Raw genomic sequence first — 13,711 nt, forward strand, 5'->3', positions numbered from 1 at the left:
TAATGTTGTCACATGGGGAATGTTCCGTGATACAACTCATGCCATCACGCAAGGTTACTGCATATGCAGTAACCCCACACCCCCTAGTGTTCCCAATAGAGAACGGTCCGTACATACGTCACTTCCGGGGCTGTGTTTTGTACAACGTGGGCTCGTGTGCTGGAAGGGTGAGTTCCTCAATGTGGCTGTCATGCTCTATCATTGGCCTAATTACACAGGGCATACATCGGAATTCTCATTTTGGAGGTCTCAGTTGCTGACTTCCCCAGAGTAGTGAGAGTGATTGATTAGGATAAAGACCCATGTCTATCCTCATCCCTTTAAACCCGAACTCCTATTCATTACACAGGTTCTGAGGCCAGCTTATTGCAGATAGGTGTGTTGAATTACCACTGTAACCAGTTGTCCTGCGCCCTATTGTAGAAATACTCTTGGCTGCGCAAAGTCACGTGTGTGCATTATATATAAAATGTCCGGGTATGGAACGCGCTTGCCGCCCTATCTGCGTTACTATTGGCGGCCATGGATGTCTATCACCGGGTCCTGGATGGAGATTGCTGAGAAACCGTGACGGGGAAGACCTGTGTGTAAACAACACAAGTCTCTCTCCTGCCAACAAAAACATGTTGCTGTGTATTTCTCTTGTTACCCCTTTCATCGCCCCAGATGTTAACCCCTTTCTGCCCAGTGTCAGTACAGTCTCTGCTTTTTTTTTGCACTGATCACTGTATTATTATGATTATACAGGATTTATATAGCGATTTATAAGCAATCAGCCTTGCGCTTAAAGCAAAAAAACCAAAAAAACCTACGTAACCCATAAGAAGAACTGGACCTCCCCAAGTCCTCCAGAAAAAACAGACTGCCGCCAGAGGCACATCCTCCTTACAGTGAAGGGGCGCCCTCACTTGTACAGGTGGGGAAAAGTCTATTGGTCTTTGCTGTCACCTGAACTCAGGCATTCACAGATGACTGGGTCTGCAATGTAGTGTCTAAAAGACCCTGGATGTCTGCCCTGTAGTCCGCTGGATCTAATGCAGTGCACATCGCACAGCTTTGCATTCTTTCCTGGCCTTGATGACCTGGAAAGTTGTCAGTGAGGACAAGGGGAGGGGAGTGGACGGGACGTGAACTGGTCCCGAGCCTGCAGATGGGTAAGTGAAGCCTGAGAGAAATAGCGGGCAGGGGGAGGTTCATGTGTGCAGGGAGGCAGAGGCATGCATTGTAGTGGGCTGCGTGGAAGCAACCGGGCGGCAGTGCAGCAGATTGAAAAAAACTACCTGCCTGGTGCCCGGAACTACATGTCCTGGACATCGGGCGATATAAATTGAACATCCCTGGTTACCCCCAGAGAAGTAACAAAGGGAAAATCTTTCAATGTTGATACTAGTTCTGGTGACCTGGGGGTCCCCAAGGGAATCTTTTAATTTGCAGGGATTTCCTCTCACTTCCTGTTTGGCTATGGGACTGGAAGTGAAGGGAAATCTCCCCAATGGAACACAGTTGATGGAAATAAACTGACAGGGGCTATAACCCTCCCTTACTCTATCCAAAATGGGGGTGGGGGAACCCATCAAGTTTTGCATGTAGTTCTACTTTAAGATCATCAGTTTGTGGTGCTCAGGTACAGTTAAGTTCTGCTTTTAAATAGGACTTTTTTATTTGGAAGTTTTTACTTGGCTGACAAATTTGAGTTTAAATTAGCACAGAGCAGGTAAACATGAATGAGTTGTTCTCCAAGCAATGTTTCTAGATTCATCCTTATTACACAAAATTACTGTTAGGCAGGCACTTGGTGAATGATTGTGTTCTATTGCTTTTCTACAATCCAACTTTTCTGATACTTTTATCCCTGGCAAATTCTGTTAAGGTCTCCTTGCTATAGATCTTCCCATCACTAAAAAGAACTCTTTTAGAAAAAAAAACTGCTTGAAAGGTATAAAGTGCAGGCATACCTTTGTTTGTCCCATCAGCCTTGACTGAGACAGAGTTTGGAGGCTGCTGTTGGTATGAGCAGTGACTTTTCTCTTTTCCCAATGACAAAGGCTGTCTAAAGAATTCCTCCACATTAAAAAAAAATTTGGCTGCCATTGCTGATCACCTTCCCCAAAAATGTTTTGGAGTAATGTAACTGTGTGTCATTAAACCACTCCCAGTAGATCCCTTGAATCCTCATCCCTAGGCCTCCATTTCTGATCCTCTTTCGTGCAGCTAAACCTTGCTGTCTTCATTCAACAGTCTAATAGCCTGTACTTCCATCTGAATTTATGGCATTTGACAGTTGATTGACAGGGGCAGGACTTCATTTCAACTTGGTCAGAAGTCAAGGCCTTGTGTACAGCCTTGGATTGAGGAGCTCCATAAGGAATCAGGAAATGATTGAAGGCTAAAGCTACTTAACAAGCTGCTTGCACTTTAACATTGTTAACTTAGAAATGTGTAATTCTAAGTCAGGCTCTACTACTCCAGTAGTAGTTGTTTACATGGCTTCCATGATATTCCATGAGATTACTGGCATCATTTGTATACTAATACTGTGATTTTTGTTTTGTTCTCTTTACAGAAAGTAAAATGGCCAAAAGTATAAGAAGCAAATGGAAGAGAAAAATGAGGGCAGAAAAGAGGAAGAAGAATGCCCCAAAGGAACTTGCCCGCTTAAAAAATGTTGTGGCAAAAGCAAACACTGATGTGCTGATGGATGACATGAAAGAAATAGCAACTGTTGTAACTTCTAAAAACTTGAAAGATGAAAATAAAATGGACGCCGATGCAATGGAAGGTAGAAAACATTCATTTATTGTAAACATTAAAGTGTATTTTACCCCAAAAACAATTTAAATGTTATATGTGTTAGGTTATTCACACAAGTCCTTGCAAATGTAGCCTGTAATTTTTTTTTTTTTTTTCTTTTGGTGTTGATAAATACATGATGATCCTGTATCAAACTGACCACAGCATGCATGGCAGCAAATCCATGCTGGTGTGGTCAGTTTGTAATCCTGGGATTACTGGCAGGATATACAATATACTGTGCCAACTCATCTCAATCCGTTTAGGTGCCCCAGGACAGCTTTTAGTGGATGTAAAGGTACATTTTGTATTTAACCACTTCGTGCCGCCCTGTAGCAGAAATACTTCCACAGGGTGGCACGGGTGCACAAAATCGTGTGTGTGTACATGATTTTGCAGTTTCGGGTAGGGGGCACACTTTAAAGGTGTGGCCTTGGCTGTCAATAACCCAGTCCTGGATGGTGATTTCTCGCCAGCACCCGGTGATCGTCGAGTATCTTTGACTGGGAAGAAACCTGTGTATAAACAACACAGATTTCTCCCCTGTTATCTCCTGCACACTGCTTTGTATGGTTCTGCATAGCAGAGTCATACAAATCAGTGTGCTTACAGTGGAAAGCACTCACACAGCACACTGTGAAACAGCACACCGTTAACCCTCTGGTTGTCCCACATGTTAACTCCTTCCTGCCCAGTGCCATTAGTACAGTGTCAGTGCTTTTTATTAGCACTGATCACTGTATTGGTGTTAATGGGGATGTCGTGATACCAAGTCAGTTCCACCCAGGGTCAGAATGCCCGCCGCAGTCACGCTGTAAGCTGCTGATCACTACTAGCAAAAAAAAAATCCAGTATATATACCGCCATTTGTAAACGCTATAACTTTCACATAAACCAATTCATTTACATGTCTTGGGATTTTTTTTTTTTTTTCTTTAGCAAAGATGTAGCGGAATACATTTTGGCCTAAATTTATGACAAAATTTAGATTTTTAATTTTTTTACTGGACATGTTTAATAGCAAAAAGTCAAAAGTAAGTTTTTTGTTTTTGTTTTTTTTTTTCCTCAAAATTGACAGTCTTTTTTGTTTATAGCGCAAAAAAATTGGAAACTGCACAGGCGATCAAATACCACCGAAAGAAAGCTCTATTTGTGGGGAAAAAAGGACATAAATTTAATTTGCCTTGCATGATCATGCATTTATCAGTTAAAATAACGCTGCGCCGTATCACAAAAAATGGCCTGGTCTGGAAGGGGGGTAATCCTCAGGAGGGCAAGTGGTTAAAAAAAAACAAAATCAAACATGTTATACTTAACGTATTTTTTTGCTTCATAACACACACTTGACCATAAGACGCACCTAGATTTTAGAGGAGGAAAACAAGAAAATAAATATTTTGAACCAATGAACTGCAGACATAGTACAGGAGATGACCAGAGACTGCGGACACGGTAGAGGAGATGACCAGAGACTGCGGACACGGTAGAGGAGATGACCAGAGACTGCGGACACGGTAGAGGAGATGACCAGAGACTGCGGACACGGTAGAGGAGATGACCAGAGACTGCGGACACGGTAGAGGAGATGACCAGAGACTGCGGACACGGTAGAGGAGATGACCAGAGACTGCGGACACGGTAGAGGAGATGACCAGAGACTGCGGACACGGTAGAGGAGATGACCAGAGACTGCGGACACGGTAGAGGAGATGACCAGAGACTGCGGACACGGTACAGGAGATGACCAGAGACTGCGGACACGGTACAGGAGATGACCAGAGACTGCGGACACGGTACAGGAGATGACCAGAGACTGCGGACACGGTACAGGAGATGACCAGAGACTGCGGATCTTTGGGGAGTGGGGTACCCCAATTTGACAGGTACCCGCTCCCACTTCTGCTAAGTTGTCCTTCCCCACCCCCCGTAGTCTTGTCGGACATGTGGCAGGTCCCAGAAGACTACAGGTGGCCATTCACAAAGCGCAGCACTTCTTGCACATGTGCAGTGGGCCCCCGGCTGTGATGTCACAAGCTGCCACAGCCAGGTGCCCACACTGAAGATGCCGGGGCGAGAAGACGGCCGGTGAAAACAGGACAACGCTGGACCGAGGAGCAGGTTCTTCTGCACAGTGGAGCCAGCCCGGTATTCTAACACGGCGGCAGCGGGAATAGCGGTCCAGCTGCTCCATATTCGCTCCATAAGACGTACAGACATTTCCCCTTATTTTTTTGGGGGGAAAAAAGTGCGTCTTATGGAGCCAGAAATACGGTACCTTCTCTGTGCAGTGGTTTTGCATAGAGCAGCCCTGATTCTCCTCTTCTGTGCTCCTCCTGCCTAATGAGTACCACCCACAGCAAGTCGCTTTCTGGGGGAAGGGGGGAGGGTACTTGTGCAAGGATGGCTCTCACTGAGTCCAGTGAGGAGGGAGAAAGAGAAAGCAGCGGGAATTGAGTATTTGACCATGGAAGTAAACATTTATTTTTTTTTTTTGTTATTTAATGAACTGTGGTAATAGGAAATGTGTCTTTTTTTTGTAGTTGTGTGTTCACAAATTCTTCTATAGAACATGCAGAATGAGAAGAGAATTGAGCAATTGATTGAAGTATGTAATGCATAGCACACAGAGTGCAGTGGTCAGGAACTTGTAATATATAGTAAGATATACAGAGGGCAGTAAAGTGCTTAGGAGCATATAACAAATAGTACAGCACACAGTGTGTAGTGGCCAGAAATCTGCAGCATATAACATATACTGCACCATTTTAATCTGATGAACACACTCTGAGCATTACATAGTTAGTCTGGCTGAAAAACAAAAGTCCGTCCAGTTCAACCATTTAAAAAAAAAAAAAAAGTTATAATCCTACACCCACACTTAATCCAGAGGAAGGCAAAAAAAACAGCAATGTATGATCCAATTTGCTCCTGCAGGGGAATAAATTCCTTCCTGATCCCCCAAGAGGCAGTCGGATATTCCCTGGATCAACTTTACCTATAAGTAGTAACCAGTTATATTCTGTGTATCCAAGAAAGAATCCAGACCTTTTTTAAAGCAATCCACTGAGCTGGCCAGAACCAACTCTTGAGGGAGTCTATTCCACATTTTCACAGCTCTTACTGTGAAGAAACCTATCCGTGTTTGGAGATTACATTTCTTTTCCTCCTTTCTGTGGCTGATAGGAGGAGATAGCTGATTGACAGAGACATGAGCCTCTCCTCCCACTGTCCAGTGACGAGAACAAGATCTTAAAGTGTCACATAATGTGGTACTATACAGAGCTCTGTCCTCTGACATCTTTGGCCTGTCTGCTTCCAAATACAGATATTCACCCGTTATCATTGGTCGGGCTGAGATGACGTCGCTCCCGTTCATGCGTGGGAGTACATTCATCTTGTCATTGCCGAAATTGAACACTGAGGAGCGCGTGCGCAGCTCGGTGTACGGGTTAGTCAGGCAGTTGAGAAACATTATTGCAGAACAGTCATAGTTTGTCTCTTTTGCATTTAAAATCCTTCCTGTTCATCGTTTTTCCCTTAGGTTCCACTTTAACTGCAATAGAGAAAAAGCAGACAGGATTTAACGTTGTAGTAGAGATGTGTACATCTCAGGACTGACTGGACAGAAATGTGTATTTTCTGGCAAGTAAAACCGCTTCCTTATGTCTACTACACTTTTATGGTTTGCCTGAAGTTCGATGATTGGAGGGAGATCCAGCTAATTGTCGGCCTCCACTCTGTTCCTGTTTGCTTTGTGGATAGGGTGTGTCCCTTCTCTCCAATCAGCTCTCAGAGCTCTCCTCACTGAGCTCTGCAGAGTGTAACTTCAGCTCCCTGCCCCCTTTTTTCTGAACCGTCAGACAAGATGTAAGAATTCTGCCCTTTGGCTGTAGAGAAGAGAGGCTACAGATAGACAAGTACAACTTATGTTGGAGGATTTGTTTCATCTGTGTATCCCCTGAGGCCAGTCACTTCACTGGGCATATTTAAGGGGTTACAACTACTTTACGTTTTAGAGATTAGGTGTATACGGTTAGGGGGCAGGATGAGGGTAAACGTTAAGGTAAGAATTGGGGTCGGAATCATGGGCGATCACACACTGATTCACATTTGTTAGGGAGCCCAAATGTACTGTGCTGAGCGTTTTGACTTTTTTTAAAAGTAACCTACAGAGTTCATTGTAGTCCATCTTCTTCTGTGCCCTTTCAGACTCTTTGCTGTAGTATTCCTGCTCAAGGTGGTCCGAGCAGTATTGACTATATAGGGTTAGTGGGTTGGTGTAATGTGCTCTTGAAAGTATTTTTTCAGTGGTGGAGACAAAGTGCCTATGAATAAGGATGCTCTGAAAAAATAAGTACTCCATGGACCTGATATATTACATAGTAATCTCTGCCAGGAAAACATCACTTGTACCAAGAGCAACAACCCCATTATTTCATACATTTTTCTTTTTTTCTTAGCAATTTTTCATCTGCCAGCAGCATGAAACATGAATATAAACTATTTCAGTCATTTGTTGTACTTTTTTTTTTTTTTCCCTTCATGACACAGGAGAAAACATAGCATGTTTTTATTTCTGCCCACCAAGGTTGTAATGTGCTATAATTTGACTATTTGTGGGCTGCTTGTTCTGTTGCCCAAATCTTGTCATTCTCCTTCAGTCTTTTGGCATCAGCAAGCTGTTTTTGAACCACAAGTATTGTAAAGGAGGGATGTTTTTAGTTTATTGTGCTGTTTTTAATAAATCATTTTATTCATCTTGTGTGAAAAGCCCAAGAGTGTCCATTTTGGAGAATGTGCTATGGGATAGGCAGCAATCCCTGTTTTTGAAGGCTGAGATGGAGGTCCATTCTAGACAAGATCACTGGTTCTCCTCGGTTTCTTAGTATCACAACATATGTCTGCATTAACCACTAGCTGTCTGGGGCAATTTTGATGATTTTCACATACAAGTTAAAATCAGCATTTTCTGGTAAACAATTATTTTAGAACCCTCAAACTTTATATATTTTCTGAAAGTAGAGGCTGTGGAGAGTAAAATAGTGGCTGTTGCAATCTTTTTAATGGCACACAACATTTGCGCAGCCATTTATTAAATGCTAATTTTCTGGAAAAGATACACAAATTAATTTTAGTGCTCACTAAGACAATATAGTACCCAATTTGTTTGTAAAATGTTGAAAATAGATACCAAACTGGTCAAGACTTGAAATATCGACAAACTAGAGTATACAAAACTGTCAATCGGTGATAGCAGAAAAAACAAAACAGGGCACACTCTCCTTGTGCATTAACGCAATAACCAAAAATGTATTAAAAAGATGCAAAAACATACTCCCAAGCCATAAAGCAATTGCTCTGAGGAAGGGAGTTTGACTCCCGAAATGCGTTAGCACTTTACTCGAGGACGCATGCTGCCCACGATTGGCACCTTTTGACTTCTTATCTGTTTTTATGACCTTTATGGCTTGTGAGTATGTTTTTGCATCTTATTAATACATTTTTGGTTATTGCGTTACTGCATGAGGAGAGTGTGCCCTGTTTTTTGTTTTTTTCTGCTAGTATCAAGATTCCCCCATCTATCAAGGGCAGCACCTCAGCAAGTGCATGATTCCATTTTGAGTGCAGCAAGAGAGATTTTAGCGCCGGTTTCTGGTTACTGTTGGAGTGTCCATCGGTGATGCTTTAGAAGTCTTTACAGGTTAGCAGTTTAGTTATTGTGTGTGTGTGTGTGTGTGGACACAGGAAGGGGGGGGCTTTTGAATTTATTAAAAAAAAAAAAGTAAATAAAAATATTTTTCTTGCAGTGGCCTTCATTCTCCCAGTGTAGTAAAGCGCAGGTCACTGCAGTATGTGTGAACAGAGCCTAACACATTTTCTAAAAGCATAGACTCTGCAGTCTCAATTTTTGTCTCATAATTGAGTTACTGTTTATCAAATTTTCAGTAAAAAAAAAAAGTATTCATATTGATTTTAGTGCACACAAGCAAAATATACCCATTTTTTTGTGAAATATAAAAAATGAAGTTGTGTAAAAATAGATGTCAGGCCTCGAAATTGTGTGCGTTTATGAACAAAGAAAAACTGGTACCCCAAAGTTCCTATAGGAAAAACTGTAAAGCCTTTACAGCTCATGAGGTTTGATCTAACAATGAATGCTGGTCCTAGAATTTTTTTCTCTCCCTCTTTCATAAACATGCATACCCAATGCACCCATTTGCATTCATACGTACATGAGGGTAAACTTTAAGGGCCCCTCCACACTATATGTGGTGACTTGCAGTTTTCCACACTGGATGAACACTCATCACACCAGTGTGATATGCAGTGTAGAAAATGGCAGCAAGTCACACTGGTGTGATCTGCAGGGCAGGATAAAGCATTATGCTTGCATTTTCCAGAACTGGATGGCATTACATCGGCACACTGCTGTGTGAAGACCTGGCTACATACTGTAAATTGTTGACGCTATTTATGTACCTGTAATAAATAAAAACAAATTTAGGATTTTATTGTATGTTCACTCTGTGATAAAAACCTGACAATTGTTACAATCCCTCTCCACTAAAAGGTTTACCTTTAGTTATACTTTAACCCCTGATTAATTGCTTGTAATGACTAAACAGACTTAATTAAAGGATAAGTTCACCTTTCCCAACATGTTACACCCTTATTCATACTGTGCAGCAGCCCCTGAGTCCCTGGGCTGGGTGAGCACTCTAGGTAGTTCATTGATTCTTCCTGTCATTCAGTAGCTGCCTGCCTGTATGAGGTACAAGCAGATAGCAAATAATAAATAAATGCACATCTTTTTGCAAATAAAAAAAATGTGCATTTATTTTATTTTTTTTCTTAGCAGCCTATAAATCATTGCACTCATGCTCAGCAGATCACGGGTGCAATGCTTTACAGGCTGCTAAGAAAAAAAAAATGCTAAATGCACATGATTTTTTTTTAATATGTAAAAAGATTGCATTTTATTATTTTTTTTTACAAAGGTGAATTTATCCTTTAGCACTTTCCTCTTTCTGTTCTTCTTGGCTAATTTTTGTACCTTTTTTTTTATTCTATATACTGTACTGTCCTTACAAAATTGTTTTGTGTTTTTATTTGTTGGTGGTTTTTTTGTTTTGTTTTTATTGATAAATGGCTGTGCAAGTGTTGTGTGACATTAAAAGCTCCAACATTTAAAAATTCAAAAAACATTAAAATAAGTACATTAGCGATTCTTTTTACTAGAAACATAATTTATTTGGACAAATTGTGAATAAAAGTATTTCTTTTATATCCATGATGTTTTAGTCATCACTGGTCAGACTGAAAAGAAGTATATTTTTATATGTGTGCAAAGTGAGTTTTTATGTACCTCCTTTTGTGCTATAACTAATGACGTTATTCTCAAATTAATTTAGTCTGCTTCGCTGAACTGAGAATATGGCTCTAGTTAACAGCTCTGGTTCTAGTTCTGATGTTTTCATTTCTCCAATAGGTGCCTCCCAAATGAAAATGGACACCGATGTAAAACGTAACAAGAAGAGCCTTCTAGACCAGCACGGTCAATATCCTGTATGGATGAATTCGAGACAAAAAAAGAAGCTTAAGGCAGAACGTAGTAAAAAGAAAGGAAAGTCAAAACGCCCAAAAGGACTGGCATGGTAGAAACCTAGCCTGTGCTTCCTCTTTGTACTTTCTTACTATACATCTGCTCCTAAACCCGATCAGTTTCACTGGCTGGGTAATCAAGGAGAATGCCCATCATGTGGATAGGAAACAATTCTTTACATTTTTTTTTTTTTTTTTCCATTTTTGTGAACAACATTCGCTTACAGAAGCTTCTTTCCCTCCTGTAGTATTACTACAGACTGTTTCACATAAATATATACGTTAATTGTGGCCATGGCGTAACTCACTTGGATATTATGGCAATTAGGAGACTGGATTCTTCAGCTTACAGGAAAAATGCTGTAAAATGTATTTCTTTTTATATAAAATTTTAGGTCCTTTTAGTCATGTGACGGTTCTAGGCAAGCTTAAAGTGGTTGCAAAGGCTCAAGGATTTTTACCTTCATGCATTCTTATGGCAATATTTACTGTACATAAAAATATAACATTTGTTATATCCGGAGTTTAGTGGGTTAAATTAAAAAAAAAAAAAAAGGCTATCTAACAGCGAATACCACAAAGTACTTGCTTATATTTCTATATCCCTCTTGTGTTCCTTTTCAGTAGCTAGCTTCACCTAATTCTGAGATCAGACCTCTGAGAGCCATCTACTCCTGCCTAAATTCCAACCATGTATGGGTAGGCTGAATGTACCAAATTGATCGATAAATCAACTTGGGTACAACCAGATTTTACATGTGGTTATTGCTAGCAGCTAGCTATAGCCACTAGCAATAATCACGGTCTCCCCCCCCCCCCCCCCCCCCCCAATAATTCCTTCTGATTGGACACACTGTAGGCTACATCTACATGTAAAAGTGTATTTGTAGTCTCTGTAGAATCCCAGAGAAACGCACAAATCAGTGACACCCAGATACGGCCAGATTAAAATAGTTGATTCTGCTGCTGTTATGTTCAACATTAATAGTCCAAGTCTATTTGTATACATCTGCATCGATGTAGAATTGTGTTTTTTTTTTGTTTTTTTTTTTTTTAACCAAATCTACTTGTGTTTCAAACCCAAAATACTAAAACCATGTTTTGCTGCAATTTATTTTCCTATGTAATGGTAATTGGAAAGGTTAGCATTTAGAAAGATGGATTAGATTTATCCACAAAGCATAGCAACAGACTATATTAAAGCTCAACTGTGGGCAGATTGCTAAATACACCGGAAGTGCACACACCTGAAGATTTGTATCTGTCAAAGAATGTGTAATTATGTCTAGCCAGTTTTTTTATTCATAGTCCTCTGGGAAATAGTATAGCAAGGAGGGGGACACTGCTTTCTTTTGTGAGTGAAAGAAGTACAGTGGTGTTACCTTACTACCGACAAGCTGCTGATTGGACAGTGAAGGATAGCAGTACTCTGGTAAGTCTATAAGGAAATAGATGCCGCTCTACCGACCCAAGGGGGTTTATTTACTAAAGCTGGAGAGTCCAAAATCAGACTCCCTTCTGCATAGGAACCAATCAGCTTCTAACCTCAGCTTGTTCAATGAAGCTTTGGCAATGAAACCTGGAAGCTGATTGGTTTCTATGCAGAAGTGAGTGTGATTTTGCACTCTCCAGCTTTAGTAAATAAACCCCAAGGAGTCAGATGTAAGAGACGTCTGTGATCAAGCCTGGTGGGCAGGAAATGCGTCAGAGGGCATGGCTGGAGCAGTGGCTAAGGCCACCCCTTATATCTGACTCCTTGGTTTGGTAAAACGGTGTCTATATCCTTATTGAATTTGCTGATGCGGAAACCGCTTTTGTGTGCTGCTATCCCTCTCTCTGCCAGTGGGGTGACTCCTTCCTATCTCTATGTTGGAGCATTCTAAGGTATCTTTGTTGTTATGCACTCTGGTAAGTCTACAGGTTTGCCATCTTTCTGTCAATGTGTGCTTGTAGCATAACATAGTTATGCTACCAACCCCCCACCCCCTTTTCCGCACTGGGTTGCAGGTTGCTGAAGGCTTATACCAATTAAGATTTAAGTACTTATACTAGCTGTATCACAAAATACATTTAATGTCTTGCTGTCCGCATAACATATATACAGATGAAGGGTGGGTGGTCTTAACACCTACCCATTACACGATGCTTCCATGGGGCGCCAAGGTTCTGTGCAGACAGCCCACTCAACTCGCCAAGCTGTCATTGGTTTTAGACAGGCTCCTGATCAGGTGATCGCTGGCAGCAAATTTCAAAGGTCATGTAATTGGGAAGCCACCTCCTCACGTTAACACCCAAATATAGGGCTACTCGGAGGTGGCAAGAGGGGTTCATTATATTAAACCCCTTGGCGCCGAGGGTACGCAAATTTGCCGCCTCTTGGCCTTGACGCTCAATGGCCATATATTAGAAAATACATATGTGCTGAGAGCGTAAGTGCTTCCAGCACATATGTCCGTGACTCACGGAAAGGTTCTGATTTCCCCTTTCGATCGGGACCTTTTCCGATCATGTGACGGCGAATCACAGCGGTGACATGACCCTAAAACCCTGCCCACCTCCAGGATTCTGAAACTTAAAGGGCTGGGAGGCGCTGGCACAAAGTAGTTAAGTAATACACAGCTCCATAAAAATGTCTTTCATCCACCTGGAGTTCAGCTTTAAATCAGCTTAGCAAAACCAAATGTGTTTTCACAATGGTAATCAAAATAGTCTTTTTCAAAGTTTTTTGTCTTTTGTGGATCCCCCCCCTTAAACACATATATTATCGAACATGCAGGAGAACTGAGAAACATCAGAGTGCTGCTTGTGTTGTAGCCAGAGCTGGAGATCACAGGATGTGTTCCATTTTTTTGTGTTTATTATTAATAGTACTGTCCCCACACTTCTAACACTTCCCTGTCCCTTCTAATACAGATGCTGTGTTTGTTTGAATTTGGCTTATATTTTACTGTTGCTTCAGTTGCCGAAGTAGTCTGCAGTATGTTGCACAGACGTTTAAGTCTTTCATCACATTAAATGGTATCCACGTGTGAAGCAACACCTGCAACCTTTTACATTTTGTTTAAACCATATGATATTTTTAATGTATATGTTATAGTGCCAGTCTAGCGGGGCTTCAGTCTATTGATTTTTATTGTATTGCTCTTCGTACAAGGCTGCACAAATACCACACAAGTTACTGGCTCACCACAACAGATCTACAGAATGTGTACATATGCCTGCTTTCCTATCGTAGCACTGCTTTTGCTATGTAAGACTCCAATGATTTGATTGTCTTCATGTTGGGATGACCAGAAGAGCTTACATTCCTGGGACAGTC

At 41.3% G+C, this 13,711-nt stretch overlaps 1 protein-coding gene across 1 annotated transcript; it reads left to right on the forward strand.

The window, feature by feature from the left end:
* Positions 1-13: 13 nt before the first annotated feature.
* Positions 14-13,429, forward strand: LLPH (LLP homolog, long-term synaptic facilitation factor). Its single transcript, XM_089674147.1, has 3 exons — positions 14-167; positions 2,564-2,779; positions 10,280-13,429. The coding sequence occupies exons 1-3, from the start codon at positions 20-22 to the stop codon at positions 10,447-10,449; spliced, it is 534 nt and encodes a 177-aa protein (XP_089530273.1). The 5' UTR covers positions 14-19; the 3' UTR covers positions 10,450-13,429.
* Positions 13,430-13,711: the final 282 nt, after the last annotated feature.

Source organism: Staurois parvus, unplaced genomic scaffold, assembly GCF_062004578.1.
Source record: "Staurois parvus isolate SC_StPar_1 unplaced genomic scaffold, SC_StPar_1.0 ptg000147l, whole genome shotgun sequence".
Classification (NCBI taxonomy): Eukaryota; Metazoa; Chordata; class Amphibia; order Anura; family Ranidae; genus Staurois; species Staurois parvus.